The sequence below is a fragment of the Abrus precatorius genome, unplaced genomic scaffold (genome assembly GCF_003935025.1).
Source record: "Abrus precatorius isolate BTA unplaced genomic scaffold, Abrus_2018 Scaffold4, whole genome shotgun sequence".
Lineage (NCBI taxonomy): Eukaryota > Viridiplantae > Streptophyta > Magnoliopsida > Fabales > Fabaceae > Abrus > Abrus precatorius.
Window position 1 is genome coordinate 4944355 of NW_020874384.1, and position 13205 is coordinate 4957559.

Below are 13205 nucleotides of genomic sequence, written 5' to 3' on the forward strand. Positions count from 1 at the left end.
TTATGATTGAAATAAGAAGAAAAAATAAAAATAAATAGCTTCATTTACGAATAAAAACAAAAGAATAAAAAAATAACTACGTTATAATTGAGATAAGAAACGTTGAAAATAATATTTGTACTTCCAAAAAATCATAAGTAGAATAAAATTATAAAATGTTTTACTTTCAAATGCACCTTTAAACCGCCAAAATCAATTTACAACGTATGCTTCACTTTTGTGCATAACATATGTCAAATTTAAAAGATAAATGCTTTACTCTTTCGTTTTAATTTAATAATTCTTACTTATAATTGCATTATTGAAGGAAAAACAATGTTACTCTTAATTCTTACTCTTGTTTTTGCAGTTTGCTGTTGCTCTCATATAATCTTTCTTTCTCTCTTAGCTTCTGTGGTTAGTTTTTCTTAGTAATGAATGTTCTTTTCATTCACAAACTTTCTTGCTAGCATGAACTGCTCCCACTCTCTTTCTTTCTTGTTCCTTCCTACTTAACTTCATCGTTCTAAACTGTGTAAATCTTGAACGCTTTCTTAATATTATTTTCTGTTTTAATTTCTTTTCTTGTATATGAAATACTTCGGGTTGTGAAAATCGAGTTACTCTGGTGATGATCAGGTCACGCTGAAATGGTTTTTGTTACACTGTATATTAATCTCATGCATGTATTACGTTTTCTTTTATTATTAAAAGATTATAGAATCTGAATTTCAAGATTTTTAACCAACTAGTTAGCTGCAAAGCGACTTTTGTAACAAAGCATGAGAAATAAGATTGAATCTCTCCATGAATGCAAGGATGGGCCATTGCATTTGTTGTTATCTTTTTTTCCTTCCTAATGTGATGACTAAAAACTCATGAAATTAAAGGTGTGAGATTTTCGAAACTCATCATGTATTAGTTATTATCATCAGCGAGTGTTCATTAATCATTATACTCACTTATAGGTGTAATTAGGAACCTGAATGCGTAACAATTACTTGGATAAAAAGGATGCACGAGTTCCTGATTATCTGCTTTTGATGATCCATAAAATGATGCATGTTTGAAATCATAAGGCAAATTTTACTTGGGCAAACAACTTAGCATTTCATGAGCACGATTTAAGTTTACGTTAATTTTATCTCATTGATTTATGATGACTCAACTGTAGTATTTTGATACAAATTACAATACTCTTTGTTGCCGTTAATATTTTGGGGGATATCTTCCTTTCCCATGGATCGGTGTGAAAATGGAAGTTTTACATCTGAAGAGGTGCAAGATACTGAGGCAGAAACTGATGAGGAAGAAATTGATTTCTCGAAAGTATTAGAGAAGCCCAGAAACATAGAAAAATGCAAATCATGCAAAGAAATATCATTTATTGAATTCACGGGGTGTTCTCCACATCCCTTGTCCAAAAATCCTGAGAACTCTTCTCACCCAGTAGATCATCTTGATAATGCAAATTCTCTTCTGCCAGAATCAGGTGTGAATACCCCAAGATCATTGGTATTGGACCCACAACCAATAGTATCTAAAGGTTGGGAAGCTCTGAGGCGTTCCTTGGTATATCTTTACGATCAGCCAGTTGGTACAATTGCTGCTTTGGATAGTTCTGATGAGAAAGTTAACTACGATCAGGTGCCAAGGATGTTTTCATCTATGAATTCCATCTGATTCTTGTTTTTTGGATGGTGTGTGTGGTTTGCAAAATTAAAGAAACTTTTGTGCAATATACTAGGTAATGATAGAGAAAATCGGAAAATGGGTTGGTTACATTTATTTTTCTCTTCCTTCTTCAGGTTGTTTCTAACAGTGGCCAACTGTAACCTCTGACATAAACCATAGACACTCGAAGTTGGTAGCACTATTATAACAAAGCCACGGCTTTCATGGATTTGTATTACTTCTGACACACAAGCTAGAATATAACTAAAAAGATGCCCTTTTTTCCCCTCCCTATCCAGGCCTTTTGATCTTTTTTACTTGTATTGTCATGCAAGCTAGTTCAGTGGCTTTGATCATTATATGTTTTCTCATATTTACTCCTTTAAAGTTGCTATGAGAGTTAACCTATGGTATTTTATTTGTCTGTAGGTGTTTGTAAGAGACTTTGTCCCAAGTGCTTTGGCTTTTCTGATGAAGGGGGAGCCTGACATTGTTAAAAATTTTATCCTAAAGACCGTTAGCCTTCAATCAGGGGAGAAAAAGATTGACATGTTTCACCTAGCGATTCCATGATCCAGTCAAAAACAATGACGACCTATAGGCAGGGTTGCTCCAGTAGATTCTGGATTTTGATGGACTATATTACTTCGTGCATACACAAAGTCTACAGGAGACCATTCCTTGTCTGAACTGCCTGAATGTCAGAAGGGTATGAGCCTGATTCTGAATTTGTGCCTTTCAGATGAATTTGACACGTTTCCAACTCTACTATGTGCAGATGGATGCTGCATGGTTGATCGTAGAATGGTGAGTTTGTTGAAAAATTGAAATATGTAGAACTAACTAGACCATCATATTTTTCATTGCCTATGGACTAATAACCAGGTATTAGCTGTTGGAAATTATGATCGTTCTAGTTCTAGGTTCATCCAGCTTTGTAGATCAATGTTGTCAAGAGTTTAATCCATTTTAAAAATCAAGAACAGATCAAATTTTGTGCTTACTTTCATCTTTTTGACCTATGTATCAGGGTGTTAACGGTTATCCAATTGAGATTCAAGCACTTTTCTTCATGGCTTTAAGATGTGCCTTGCAATTGCTTAAGCAAGATACTGAAGGGAAAGAGTTGATGGAACGAATTGCCAAACGCTTGCAGGCCTTGTGCTACCATCTGAGAAGCTATTTTTGGTTAGATTCAAAGCAACTTAACGATGTATATCGCTTCAAAACAGAAGAGTACTCACATACTGCAGTTAACAAGTTCAATGTCATTCCTGATTCTCTACCTGATTGGATTTTTTATTTCATGCCTCTTAGTGGTGGTTACTTTATTGGGAATGTTAGTCCTGGTAGGATGGATTTCCGTTGGTTTTGCCTTGGTAATTGCATTGCAATTTTGTCCTCCTTGGCTACTCCTGAGCAATCACTTGCAATCATGGATCTCATTAGTAAACGGTGGGAAGCATTAATTGGTGAGATGCCTCTAAAAGTTTGTTATCCAGCCCTTGAAAACCATGAATGGAGGATCATAACCGGTTGTGACCCAAAAAACACTAGATGGAGTTACCACAATGGAGGATCTTGGCCTGGTATTCTTCTGCCCCTAGACCCCCCCATTTGCATGCAGCTATGTTACAATTCTTAATTTCCAGCAACTAGTGGACACAAATATAATGATTCTATTATATTTAGCTTAGAACAATGAATGCTACTGCAGCTTGCATGTTATTTATTTAAGGAACTGAGTTTAAATAACTAATTACAGTAAGATTTTATTTATAAGATAAATATTTGTTACACTTTTATAACTTTAACATAACAATGTGTTATTTTTCAATAATTATTTTATTTTCAAATATTTAAACTCAACTTTAGCTACTGAATTAGAGTCTACACTTGCATGCATGTTATTATTATTACTATTATTATTAATGAAATTTCACTTTAGTTTCTGGCTTTATAAAATAGTTTCTGACTTTATTGTGGTGTTTACAGTACTTATATGGCTTCTAACTGCGGCCTCTATCAAGACTGGGCAACCCCTAATTGCAAAACGTGCCCTTGACATTGCTGAAACTAGACTGCTGAAGGACAACTGGCCCGAATATTATGATGGAAAGCTTGGTCGCTACATTGGTAAACAGGCCAGGAAATTCCAAACTTGGTCCATTGCTGGTTACTTGGTGGCTAGGATGATGCTGGATGATCCAACACATTTGAGTATGGTGGCACTAGACGAAGATAAACACCTAAGGCCTTTATCCAGAAGATCAAGTTTCTTAGTACTCTTTTCTTGTGATGCATTATGTCAAGCATTGCTAATTGCTTTCTTAGAGAATAGCAAAATTGTTCTTGGGAATTGCTTGGATTTCTTGGTGGATGATAGGCCTAACTAGATGAAAATTTTAGATTGAGATTATTAAGCACTAGACATGAATTGTATTATAAATCCATTTATGTCCAGTAGGATATACTATACTGCATAGTGATTATGGTTGTGTTTTGATTCCGTACATGTAAATACTAATAAATTCTCTGGCCCAGGGACCTAAATATATATATAAGAGTAGCTATACCCTATGACATTTTATCTACGAATCTACTCATGAATCAAGTGTATCATAGAGCACGACAATATTTCAATGCATTATTATAAGTGGCAAAGACTATCTTTTACCGAACCTGTTTTGTGTTAATGATCATTTCCCTAAATATGAAAAGCAGACAATTAATCATCTAAAAATCTAAAACTCTAGTCATGCCTCATAGGTATATAATTAATAATTGCGGGGTCATGGAGACCAATTGTTGATATGAAAAATTGAAGACTTAATTATGTCAATTCCATGCATATATTTTACTTAACATTTATGTTGCTTAATTATCTCCGTTAATGAACCGGACGATGATAAAATGTTTTTGCGACAAGTGTCATAAAAATATTAGTTAATAAACATTCACTTTGTTAAATAGCTTCAGTTACTTAAAAAAATTTTAATGGTTAATTTAAATATTTATTTAATGCATTTTTTTAAAACAATAATTTATATCTTAAATTTAACCATAGAATTTTGAAATAAAGTGAAAAGATTATTAAAACAAGCTAAAATAGTTTATAACAATCATAAACTGTTTTGAACATGTTCTATATAAGGTAATTTTTTCATGTGATGTTTATAAACATATGTGTAAATAATATATATGTAATGATTAATTAAGAAATAAGTAACTTTTAACTAGTTCATTGTAAAATCATGTTAAATACGAAATTTAATAACATAAGATTAATATAGTTTAAAAAAAATAATTATGCATAATATAGAGAGTGAAGATCTAGTGACATTAAGTGTTACATTTAAACACTTGTCAAGTAACTATTTATAGAATGTAAAATCAATCAATCTGTTCATTAGTTTAAATATTTTATTAAATAAAATAATTTTATAAATTTTATAAAAAAGAAAAATTAATAGATATTTTATCTCATTTATGTTTTAACAGATATTATATTTTAAAATATAATTAAATATTAAATTTCGTATATTATATTTATAAATGTTTAAATTATATAAAAAATAATAATATAAGATGATTAAACTAATTAATAATTTTACATTATATAAAAAATATTAAAAGAGTTATCTATGAGATTTACTGCTCTCCGTATAGTTGTCTTCAGTTTCTGTCTCAATATTCAACAGCTCACACAATAACAGATCAATTAGAGGCCTCTTGAGTAGTACTGATTTATCATATTTCTGATTATCCAAAATGGCGTATAAAGTGTTTTAAAAAAAATAATCTAAAGTTAATTTCATTTGAGGCCACATCTAGTATTTTAAATACAGTATTAGATTTATTTATTTATTTATTAACTCTAACGAAGGAGAAATCTATTTTTCACAAAACTGATTCCAAGAATTATTTTATTTTATAAAAGTAATCCTAGAGAAAATAAAAGAGATCCTAAGAAATAGTATTTTCATGACAATTATGAAATCTTTATCTTTTAACATTTTTTAATTCCCTAAAAGCAGAAATAAATTATTATTCGTATAAAGAGAACCTATGTATAGACTAAAAATCCTAAAAAAATATATAACAAATCTAAGAACGTTAAAATCTAAGCCAATTCTAAATAATTTAAATAATTTTTTTAAGATGATTCAAAATTTCAAATAAACTTAAACAACTAAAAATAACAAATTTAAGATAAATCTAAATAACTAAAAACAATAAAATCTAAGATAATCTTAAATTAAATATTACAACTAAAAAAAATCTCAAACAAAGCCTACATATAGGAAAATTCACCATTGAATATATTTTATATTTTTATATTATAAATATTTCCATCTATCTGCACTCTTGAAGAGATTAAAAAAAAAAACAGAAAACCTAAATTAAAATATAAATTGCAAATTTGTTTTTGTGATCTTCTATCTTGTCTTTCTTTAGTTTTCCACACACTTTCTCAGGTTGGAGTCCAGCATTGCCTGGGGGTTCAGTCTTCTAATCTGCGTGTGTTTGAGCATTGGGGTGTCGATAAGAAGAAAACTTTGGAGAGTCCCAATTAAGATGAGACCTCAGAGAACTTCGATCCACGCCATCACCACATGGGTGAGGCGACAACCCCCAAAGGTCAAAGCTTTTCTCTCCGTCGTTTCCGGCATGGCGGCTCTCGTCCTACTTCGCTTCATCGTTCACGACCACGACAACCTCTTCGTCGCCGCCGAGGCTGTCCACTCCCTCGGAATTTCCGTCCTCATCTACAAGCTCATGAAGGAGAAGACTTGTGCCGGTAAACTCATCAATTTTTCCTAATTTTCCTACTTTTTTTCAATTGGGTAGGTTAAAGTTAAAGGTTTCTCCTTTTCAGTTATTTCAGCTCTAAATCTGCCTAATGGAATGCTCAGAAAAGAATAAATAAATAAAAGATCATTTGATTTGCTTTTAATTTTGATGGGCTGATTTGATTTGTGTGTTTGGGGCCTAATCAGTGTCTTGTGATTTGTTATTTGACAAAAAAGAGACACACACATATGAGTTTCCATTTTGGTAATGGTTTTGAATGATGTGCAGGGTTATCACTCAAATCCCAGGAATTAACAGCTATCTTTTTAGCTGTTAGGCTGTACTGCAGTTTTGTCATGGAATATGATATACACACCATACTTGACTTTGCTACTTTCGCAACAACTCTGTGGGTTATATACATGATTCGTTTTAAACTGAAGGCTAGTTACATGGAGGAGAAGGATAACTTTGCAATATACTATGTGGTAAGTTCCAGAGCTCCACGTATTGTTGCATCTTAAAATTAGAAGATATATGTTTTCGTTTCAAAGGAGTGCAACATTTTATTAGTTCTTGTTGGAAATTTGACCTTATGAGTTTGATTGTTTCATAGTGTCTTTAGACGGTCATGGTAGTCATGTCCTATAAAGTGTCTTACAATTTGAATAGATCTTTGGTTGTGAGATGGTAGTAAAAGTAATCGTTGCTGATACTGAAATATTATACTTTCACCTAAGTTGCTTTTCTAATTTTTTTTGTTATATTGAAAGTCATATTATCTTTACGATATCGAGGCTAATGTCCTTCTGCGTGAAAACATTAAAAAATGTAGAGTAATATGGGGGAAATGTTACCTGTAACATGATAACAAGATATCATGTGAAGCAGACTTTCTATCAAGAATTTCTTATGCACTTGTCACAATTTTGAGTAGAAAGGCTTCAAACTCATACGTTTCCCCCACATTGGAGTGGGGTTTAAGGTGGTTGTTCTGTCTGTACATGTGATTTACTGTGATGCTCTTATTGTGATAGAACCTAGTGTCATGGCCTCAAATTTAAACTGCTGCATCGTGCTTGTTTGTAGCTCTCCTTTTGTTCCTCCTTATTCCTTTCCCATACTTTTCTGTTTACTTGGAAGAATTTAACTTTTTCCTCTTCATAAATCTGTGATTTTGTCACTTATTGCTTGTAACTTGTGCATTTACCTTTCATCAGCCAGCTTGATGTACTTTACTTTTGAAATTGAATGCAGGTGATACCCTGTGCTGTGTTAGCCTTGCTTATTCATCCATCAACTTCTCATCATTTATTGAACAGGATTTTCTGGGCCTTCTGTGTATATCTTGAAGCTGTTTCAGTCCTACCCCAATTGCGTGTCATGCAGAACACGAAAGTATAATTTCTGAACTTTAGAATCTTCATCCAACATTTCATGTCTTTTCCTCCTCAACTTGTTTCATTTTATGCTTTCAGATTGTTGAGCCATTCACAGCTCATTACGTATTTGCTCTGGGAGTTGCAAGATTCTTGAGCTGTGCTCATTGGGTTCTTCAGGTCTGTTAATGAAAATTTATAATAGCATTAGTCAATTCTTTGATCCAATTTCAAATTTAGAAGTTGCTTGTTTTCTGGCACATGCTGGTCATCAGTATCCGTACGACCACATTTTTTGTTTTTGAAATGCCTATCTCATTGATCAAGGGGTGAAATGTGAACCTTATTTTATAAATTTGAGTTTCGCTTTCATTTTAAATCACTACGGCTTTCCTCTAGCTGAATTTTACACGGGCATGTGTTTTGCCTTTATCTGATTTTCCTTTCTAATGTTGGTGTGTTCTGAGTTTCTAAATTTAAGTTACGACCAATTTTACAGTAAACCGGTTGCAAGATTGTTCCTGCTGTTAGTTTCTTTCTTTAGTGGTGCAGGTTTCTGAAACTTCTAAGTGTTGGTCTTCTACTAACTTACTATTCTTTAAACAGGTATTAGATAGCCGTGGACATTTGTTGGTTGCCTTGGGGTACGGTTTATGGCCGTCAATGGTTCTTATCTCAGAAATTGTCCAGACCTTCATCTTAGCAGATTTCTGTTACTATTATGTCAAAAGGTTGGTTTAGTAACTCTAGTTAATAAAATAATTCTTTTCCAGGGCATTCATTTTACAGCTTTTGCTTAGTGTATCGAAGATCTTTCCAGCACAACTCTAGTCCAGTTGTCCTCATGACATTTTTTTATTTATTTAATTGCAGTGTTTTTGGGGGACAGCTTGTTCTTCGCCTTCCTTCTGGAGTGGTGTGATTGAAGATCTGCTTGGTGTGTACTCACATTTAAATTTTAACTTAATCAGGCATTATGGTCGGTTACCCTTGTTAGAGTACATTTTATATTGACACACTTGTTTGGTTCCTTGGTGGAGTGTAAAGTTGGGAATGAAGGAAAACTAAATATAATTATGTTTAAAGTGCGGTTATTGATAATTGGAAATGCTTTATACATGCTCTCTATTTGCTTAAACCCTTGGAATTAAGTTTGTGTTATAATTATTCCTTGGATAAAGGAGGAAGAAGTATACTTGTTAATAGTGGTGCTGTCAGCTGCCATGTCAAAGGGCGCTTGGCACGTCATGGCAGGTGTGGGTGTTTGCAGCCAGAACAGGGAGACGTTTGCATTACGATCACGCGATTTGGGAAAAAGAAAGAAACTATTTTATTTTTTATAAAACGCACCATTTGGATTATTTTTAAGGGTAGAAAGGTCATATACCCTTTATAAAACATATATGGTGATTTCATCTTCTCCACTCTCTCCTCATTCTGCGAAAAGTCTAAGCCTCTCACTAGCGGTTTCTCCCCTTCTCACCGGCTCACAGCATTCCATTTTGCTCAGCTTGTTTGGAGGCTCACTTGTTCCATTTTGCTAGAGGAATAAGCTTTTTCGGCGCCTCCTTTGTGGCATATCCTTGGTTTTCTTGTTCACCAGATAAATTAGTTTGTTTTGGCGTCTTCTCTATTTTTCTGTTTATTGGAAAAATCAGATTTTTTGGCGTCTTTTCTATTTTTTTATTCGCTGATCAATCTTGCCTCAACTTTATCATAAGAAAGCATTTTTTCTTTAATATAACATATGCTACAGTTTTTTATACTTCTACTTTGAATGATGATTATGTGATTCATTTTGAGAATATTTTGAATATTTATATTAAAATTTTGTATACATAACATATTATATATATATATATATATATATATTATAAATTTTTAAATAGTGACATGATTTCTCTACGCTATTCTACTAGAGTTTCAGGAGTTAGTCAATAAGAGATTAACAACTATGGAAAGAAGGAGGATTAATAAATAAATCTCCAAATTAGATGAACTCAAAAAGATAGATTTAGAAAAGAGTTTTGGAGAATTTATAAAATCTCATCATCTTATTAAAATTCAAATAAGAATTATCATTGCATAAGTTTTCTTTTTTTCTAAAAAATTAATTTTCAAACAAAGCTTTAGATTGAGGTCACAATGTGAATGTGCTACCCGCAATACCTTAAACATTTTGATTTAAGAAAGTGGTTGTATATATTTTTCGAATTCTCTTTTCCGGGTGAGGCCTTCCTAGATTTTAACGATGACAGAAAAGAAAGTAAAACGAAGAGCAGAGCATGGTTGTTTGTAATTGCTTTTAGATTGAACTGATAATGCATTTAGTTTTCGAATTCTCTTTTCCGGGTGAGGCCTACCTAGATTATAATGATGACAGAAAAGAAAAGAAAGTAAAAGTAAAAGAAAGAGCAGAGCATGGTTGTTTGTAATTGCTTTTAGGTTGAACTGATACTGCACAAGTCAAGGTCTCAATTCTATAATGCAATGTAATAAGCAGTTGTCACAAAGCCAGACGCAGACATGTTAACAGTGGTTAAAATGGTTTAAAAAGGAATTTTTTTTTAAATAATGTTTGCTCAAAACAGGCTGATAAAAGATAAGAAGTAGAAATTGTGTCCAAAAGTCCAAAAACATCTTTTAGTTATTTTTTTTTTTTAATGGAAAGCAAACCAGGCCTTTTCAGAAATAACTCCCTAATCTATTCTTTTAATTCTGCCTCGGTGTGAAAAGTTCTTCATTTGATTCAGTTCAATTCAGTTGTTGTCTCCTGCTTCTACTCGAGGTTCCCCAATGATACTTAATGGATTATCTTTAGCTTTTTTTTTTTTTTTTTTTTTTTTTTTTTTTTTCCATTTTCGTTTTATAGCATCCCATTATTTTCATTTAGTTGAATGTGTTACATGTTCGACATCCTGTTGATAAAGGTATTTCAATCTTCTGGAATTCTTATAAAGGAAAGGTTCTGATAAAATTGATTCATCGTATGAGCATGGAAGGAGTCATCATAAAATTGCTTTGAAAAGATTTTCTAATTAAAAGTTTTTATTAAAAGTGTTTCCTTTGATCATTGTAGTCCAGACTTCACTTTTGGTAGGGGGATGCATCACATCAACACATCCTATGATAATAATATCGTTAAGCTTTACGCCCCATTTGTGTGTGAGTTCATGCACACAAGTTCCTAGCCAGAATTCCCTCAAATGTAATCCCGGGTCCAAAAGCAAGTATCAAGCCCCATTCAGAATCTCCACTTCCACCCTTTTTAATCTTGAGACCCTCTTCTATCATATATTCCAGCACATACACAATGGTATTACTGCTAGCATTGCCATAATCCATTAGAGCTCTTCTACTTGCACTCAGCTTCTCTGGCAACAAATCAAGCCTCTTCTCAATGCGATTCAAGATTGCAGGCCCCCCTGGATGTACAGCCCAAAACAGCTCGTTATACCCCTTGTTCTGGAACCCAACAACACTCATTAATTTGTCACAAAATCCTTCAACATTGTCTTCAATTATTTGAGGAAGTTCCCTTGCTAACTTGAAGCTTATTCCCTCCTCTGTCAGCCTCCCATCAATTTTCTTCTCAGTGTGTGGCAAAAATTCCTGAACTGCTGTGTGAAGCTCAAAGAGAGGCTTCTCAGTCTCCAATATTGGGTCTGAGCCAATTATCATGGCACCAGCACCATCTCCAAAGAGTGCCACCCCAACAAGATCATAGGGTCTATCTGCACTTGGTGGCTTGAACCCAATAATTGTAGTTTCAGAAGTAGCAAGCAACACTCTACTTCCTGGGTTGTTCTCAGCTACGTCTTTTGCAACACGTAAACCAGCCACACCTCCCGAGCAACCAGCAAAATAGAGCATGATGCGTTGAATATCAGGGCTCAATCCTAGTCCTGTGGCTAGGTAAAGGTCACCACCAGGTAGTCTTGCTTCACTGGATGAAACATAAACCAAGTGGGTTATGTCTGATAAGGATCCACCCCAGTTCTTGATGCAAGCTTGGGATGCTTCAATTGCCATTTGTGTCACTGCCTTGTTACATATCTCTAGCCGTTGCTTTATAGTGGGAATGCCTTCAACCGCAAGTTCTGGGTACTTCTTCAGTATTTCCTCTGACATAACCACGTACCTCGTTTTCACTGTGGTTGTCTTGCCTGTATGTATAACCATATTAAGCCAAAATCATAGTGGATTACACGTTACTAAGTGTGTTTAAAAACCAGTAAATATGAATACAACTAAGTGCATGCTTGAATTCACGATAAAACAAACTTGTAAATGTGAATCCAAACACACAGTATAAATAACATGTCGGGTAAAGGACAAGTAACCTGCCGGCAAAACCGTTGTTATGTTTTGCAAACTATGAAGTTTTAAATTGTGTATACTATGTAAAAGGTGGTATAAATAAAGAGTGCACAAACATTTCCACAATGAATCACAATTGTTACATAGAAAAGGTTTATATACTTACAAAGTCTAGTGAGCTTCTGCTTGAGCTCAGGATTGTCACAGTTTGTGTCCTTGAAATATCCATCAACTAAATAATCTTGCATGACAAGTTGGTGAGGGAAAGCCTTGCCAAGAGCTAATATGGAGGCCTTCCCTGGGTTGACCTGCTTTGTGACACCCTTCAAAATACCTTCGTCTCCCATATTTCTTTTTTGGTAAGATCAGATGCACACAATTTCCACTACAGTGAATGTTGTGAATAGAGAAAGCAGGACTAGTGGTATATATAATCTCCCAAGCATGTCTATGACTTTAATTTGCTTGGTGAGTTGTGGCGTGGCAAGTTTATAATCGGTGAGACATGATGTACGCAACTACTTTCATAAATGTGGGTTAGTTGGAAAGCAAGTGGGTCATGGAGATCGTATTACATTATTAGTCGTTGGGAAGAGGTTGGGGTTTGATTTCTAGTCAAATTTGAAACCAGAACTTCACTTTCCTCACCTTATGTTTTGGAAAAATTAATCGAGAAATCTTTTGAAAAATAGAAGAGTAGAAATTTATTTTAATTCATAAAAGTAATTATATTTGTTTTATGTTCTTATTTTTTTCTTCTACCAGTATTTTTATATAAACTTTGAGGATGGATCCGTCCTCACAAACAAAAGAGCAGTTTCTTTTCTGTGTTACTGATAATTGGTACACTTAACCAGCATTTAATCAAACAAAAAACTCTGTAAGTTGGCATCTTTGAAGAGAGAGAGTGTTGATTAGCCTCCACATATAATGGCTGGAAGAATGACATCGTATAATCTAGACAAAAGTTGCCAGAAATTTGTTTTTGTTGGCGTTCCTTATGAATACTGAAAATTTTGAAGTAATGAAAAACCATAAATTAGAGGGGGTAGCAAGTAG

At 33.7% G+C, this 13205-nt stretch overlaps 2 protein-coding genes and 1 pseudogene across 2 annotated transcripts; 2 read left to right on the forward strand and 1 right to left on the reverse strand.

Annotated features, from left to right (window-relative positions):
* The first annotated feature begins 1218 nt into the window (after positions 1-1218).
* LOC113866039 lies at positions 1219-4049 on the forward strand (annotated as a pseudogene).
* Positions 4050-6079: 2030 nt separating this feature from the next.
* LOC113864647 (putative ER lumen protein-retaining receptor C28H8.4) lies at positions 6080-8969 on the forward strand. Its single transcript, XM_027498608.1, has 6 exons — positions 6080-6454; positions 6736-6935; positions 7705-7845; positions 7926-8006; positions 8433-8557; positions 8700-8969. The coding sequence occupies exons 1-6, from the start codon at positions 6232-6234 to the stop codon at positions 8746-8748; spliced, it is 819 nt and encodes a 272-aa protein (XP_027354409.1). The 5' UTR covers positions 6080-6231; the 3' UTR covers positions 8749-8969.
* A 1787-nt stretch (positions 8970-10756) lies between these two features.
* On the reverse strand, positions 10757-12547 carry LOC113865674 (type III polyketide synthase B). The gene is made up of 2 exons (XM_027500384.1): positions 12313-12547; positions 10757-11992 (listed from the first exon to the last, which is right to left on the reverse strand). The coding sequence occupies exons 1-2, from the start codon at positions 12491-12493 to the stop codon at positions 10998-11000; spliced, it is 1176 nt and encodes a 391-aa protein (XP_027356185.1). The 5' UTR covers positions 12494-12547; the 3' UTR covers positions 10757-10997.
* Between the last annotated feature and the right edge of the window lie 658 nt (positions 12548-13205).

Excerpts from the sequence above, each read along its gene's own strand:
- LOC113864647 (XM_027498608.1), top strand. The coding sequence starts at position 6,232 with ATGAGACCTCAGAGAACTTCGATCCACGCCATCACCACATGGGTGAGG. Across the intron at positions 6,936-7,704 it reads ACTTTGCAATATACTATGTG|GTGATACCCTGTGCTGTGTT; the intron begins GTAAGTTCCAGA and ends AATTGAATGCAG. Across the intron at positions 8,558-8,699 it reads TGTTACTATTATGTCAAAAG|TGTTTTTGGGGGACAGCTTG; the intron begins GTTGGTTTAGTA and ends ATTTAATTGCAG.
- LOC113865674 (XM_027500384.1), bottom strand. The coding sequence starts at position 12,493 with ATGGGAGACGAAGGTATTTTGAAGGGTGTCACAAAGCAGGTCAACCCA. Across the intron at positions 11,993-12,312 it reads GCAGAAGCTCACTAGACTTT|GCAAGACAACCACAGTGAAA; the intron begins GTAAGTATATAA and ends TTATACATACAG.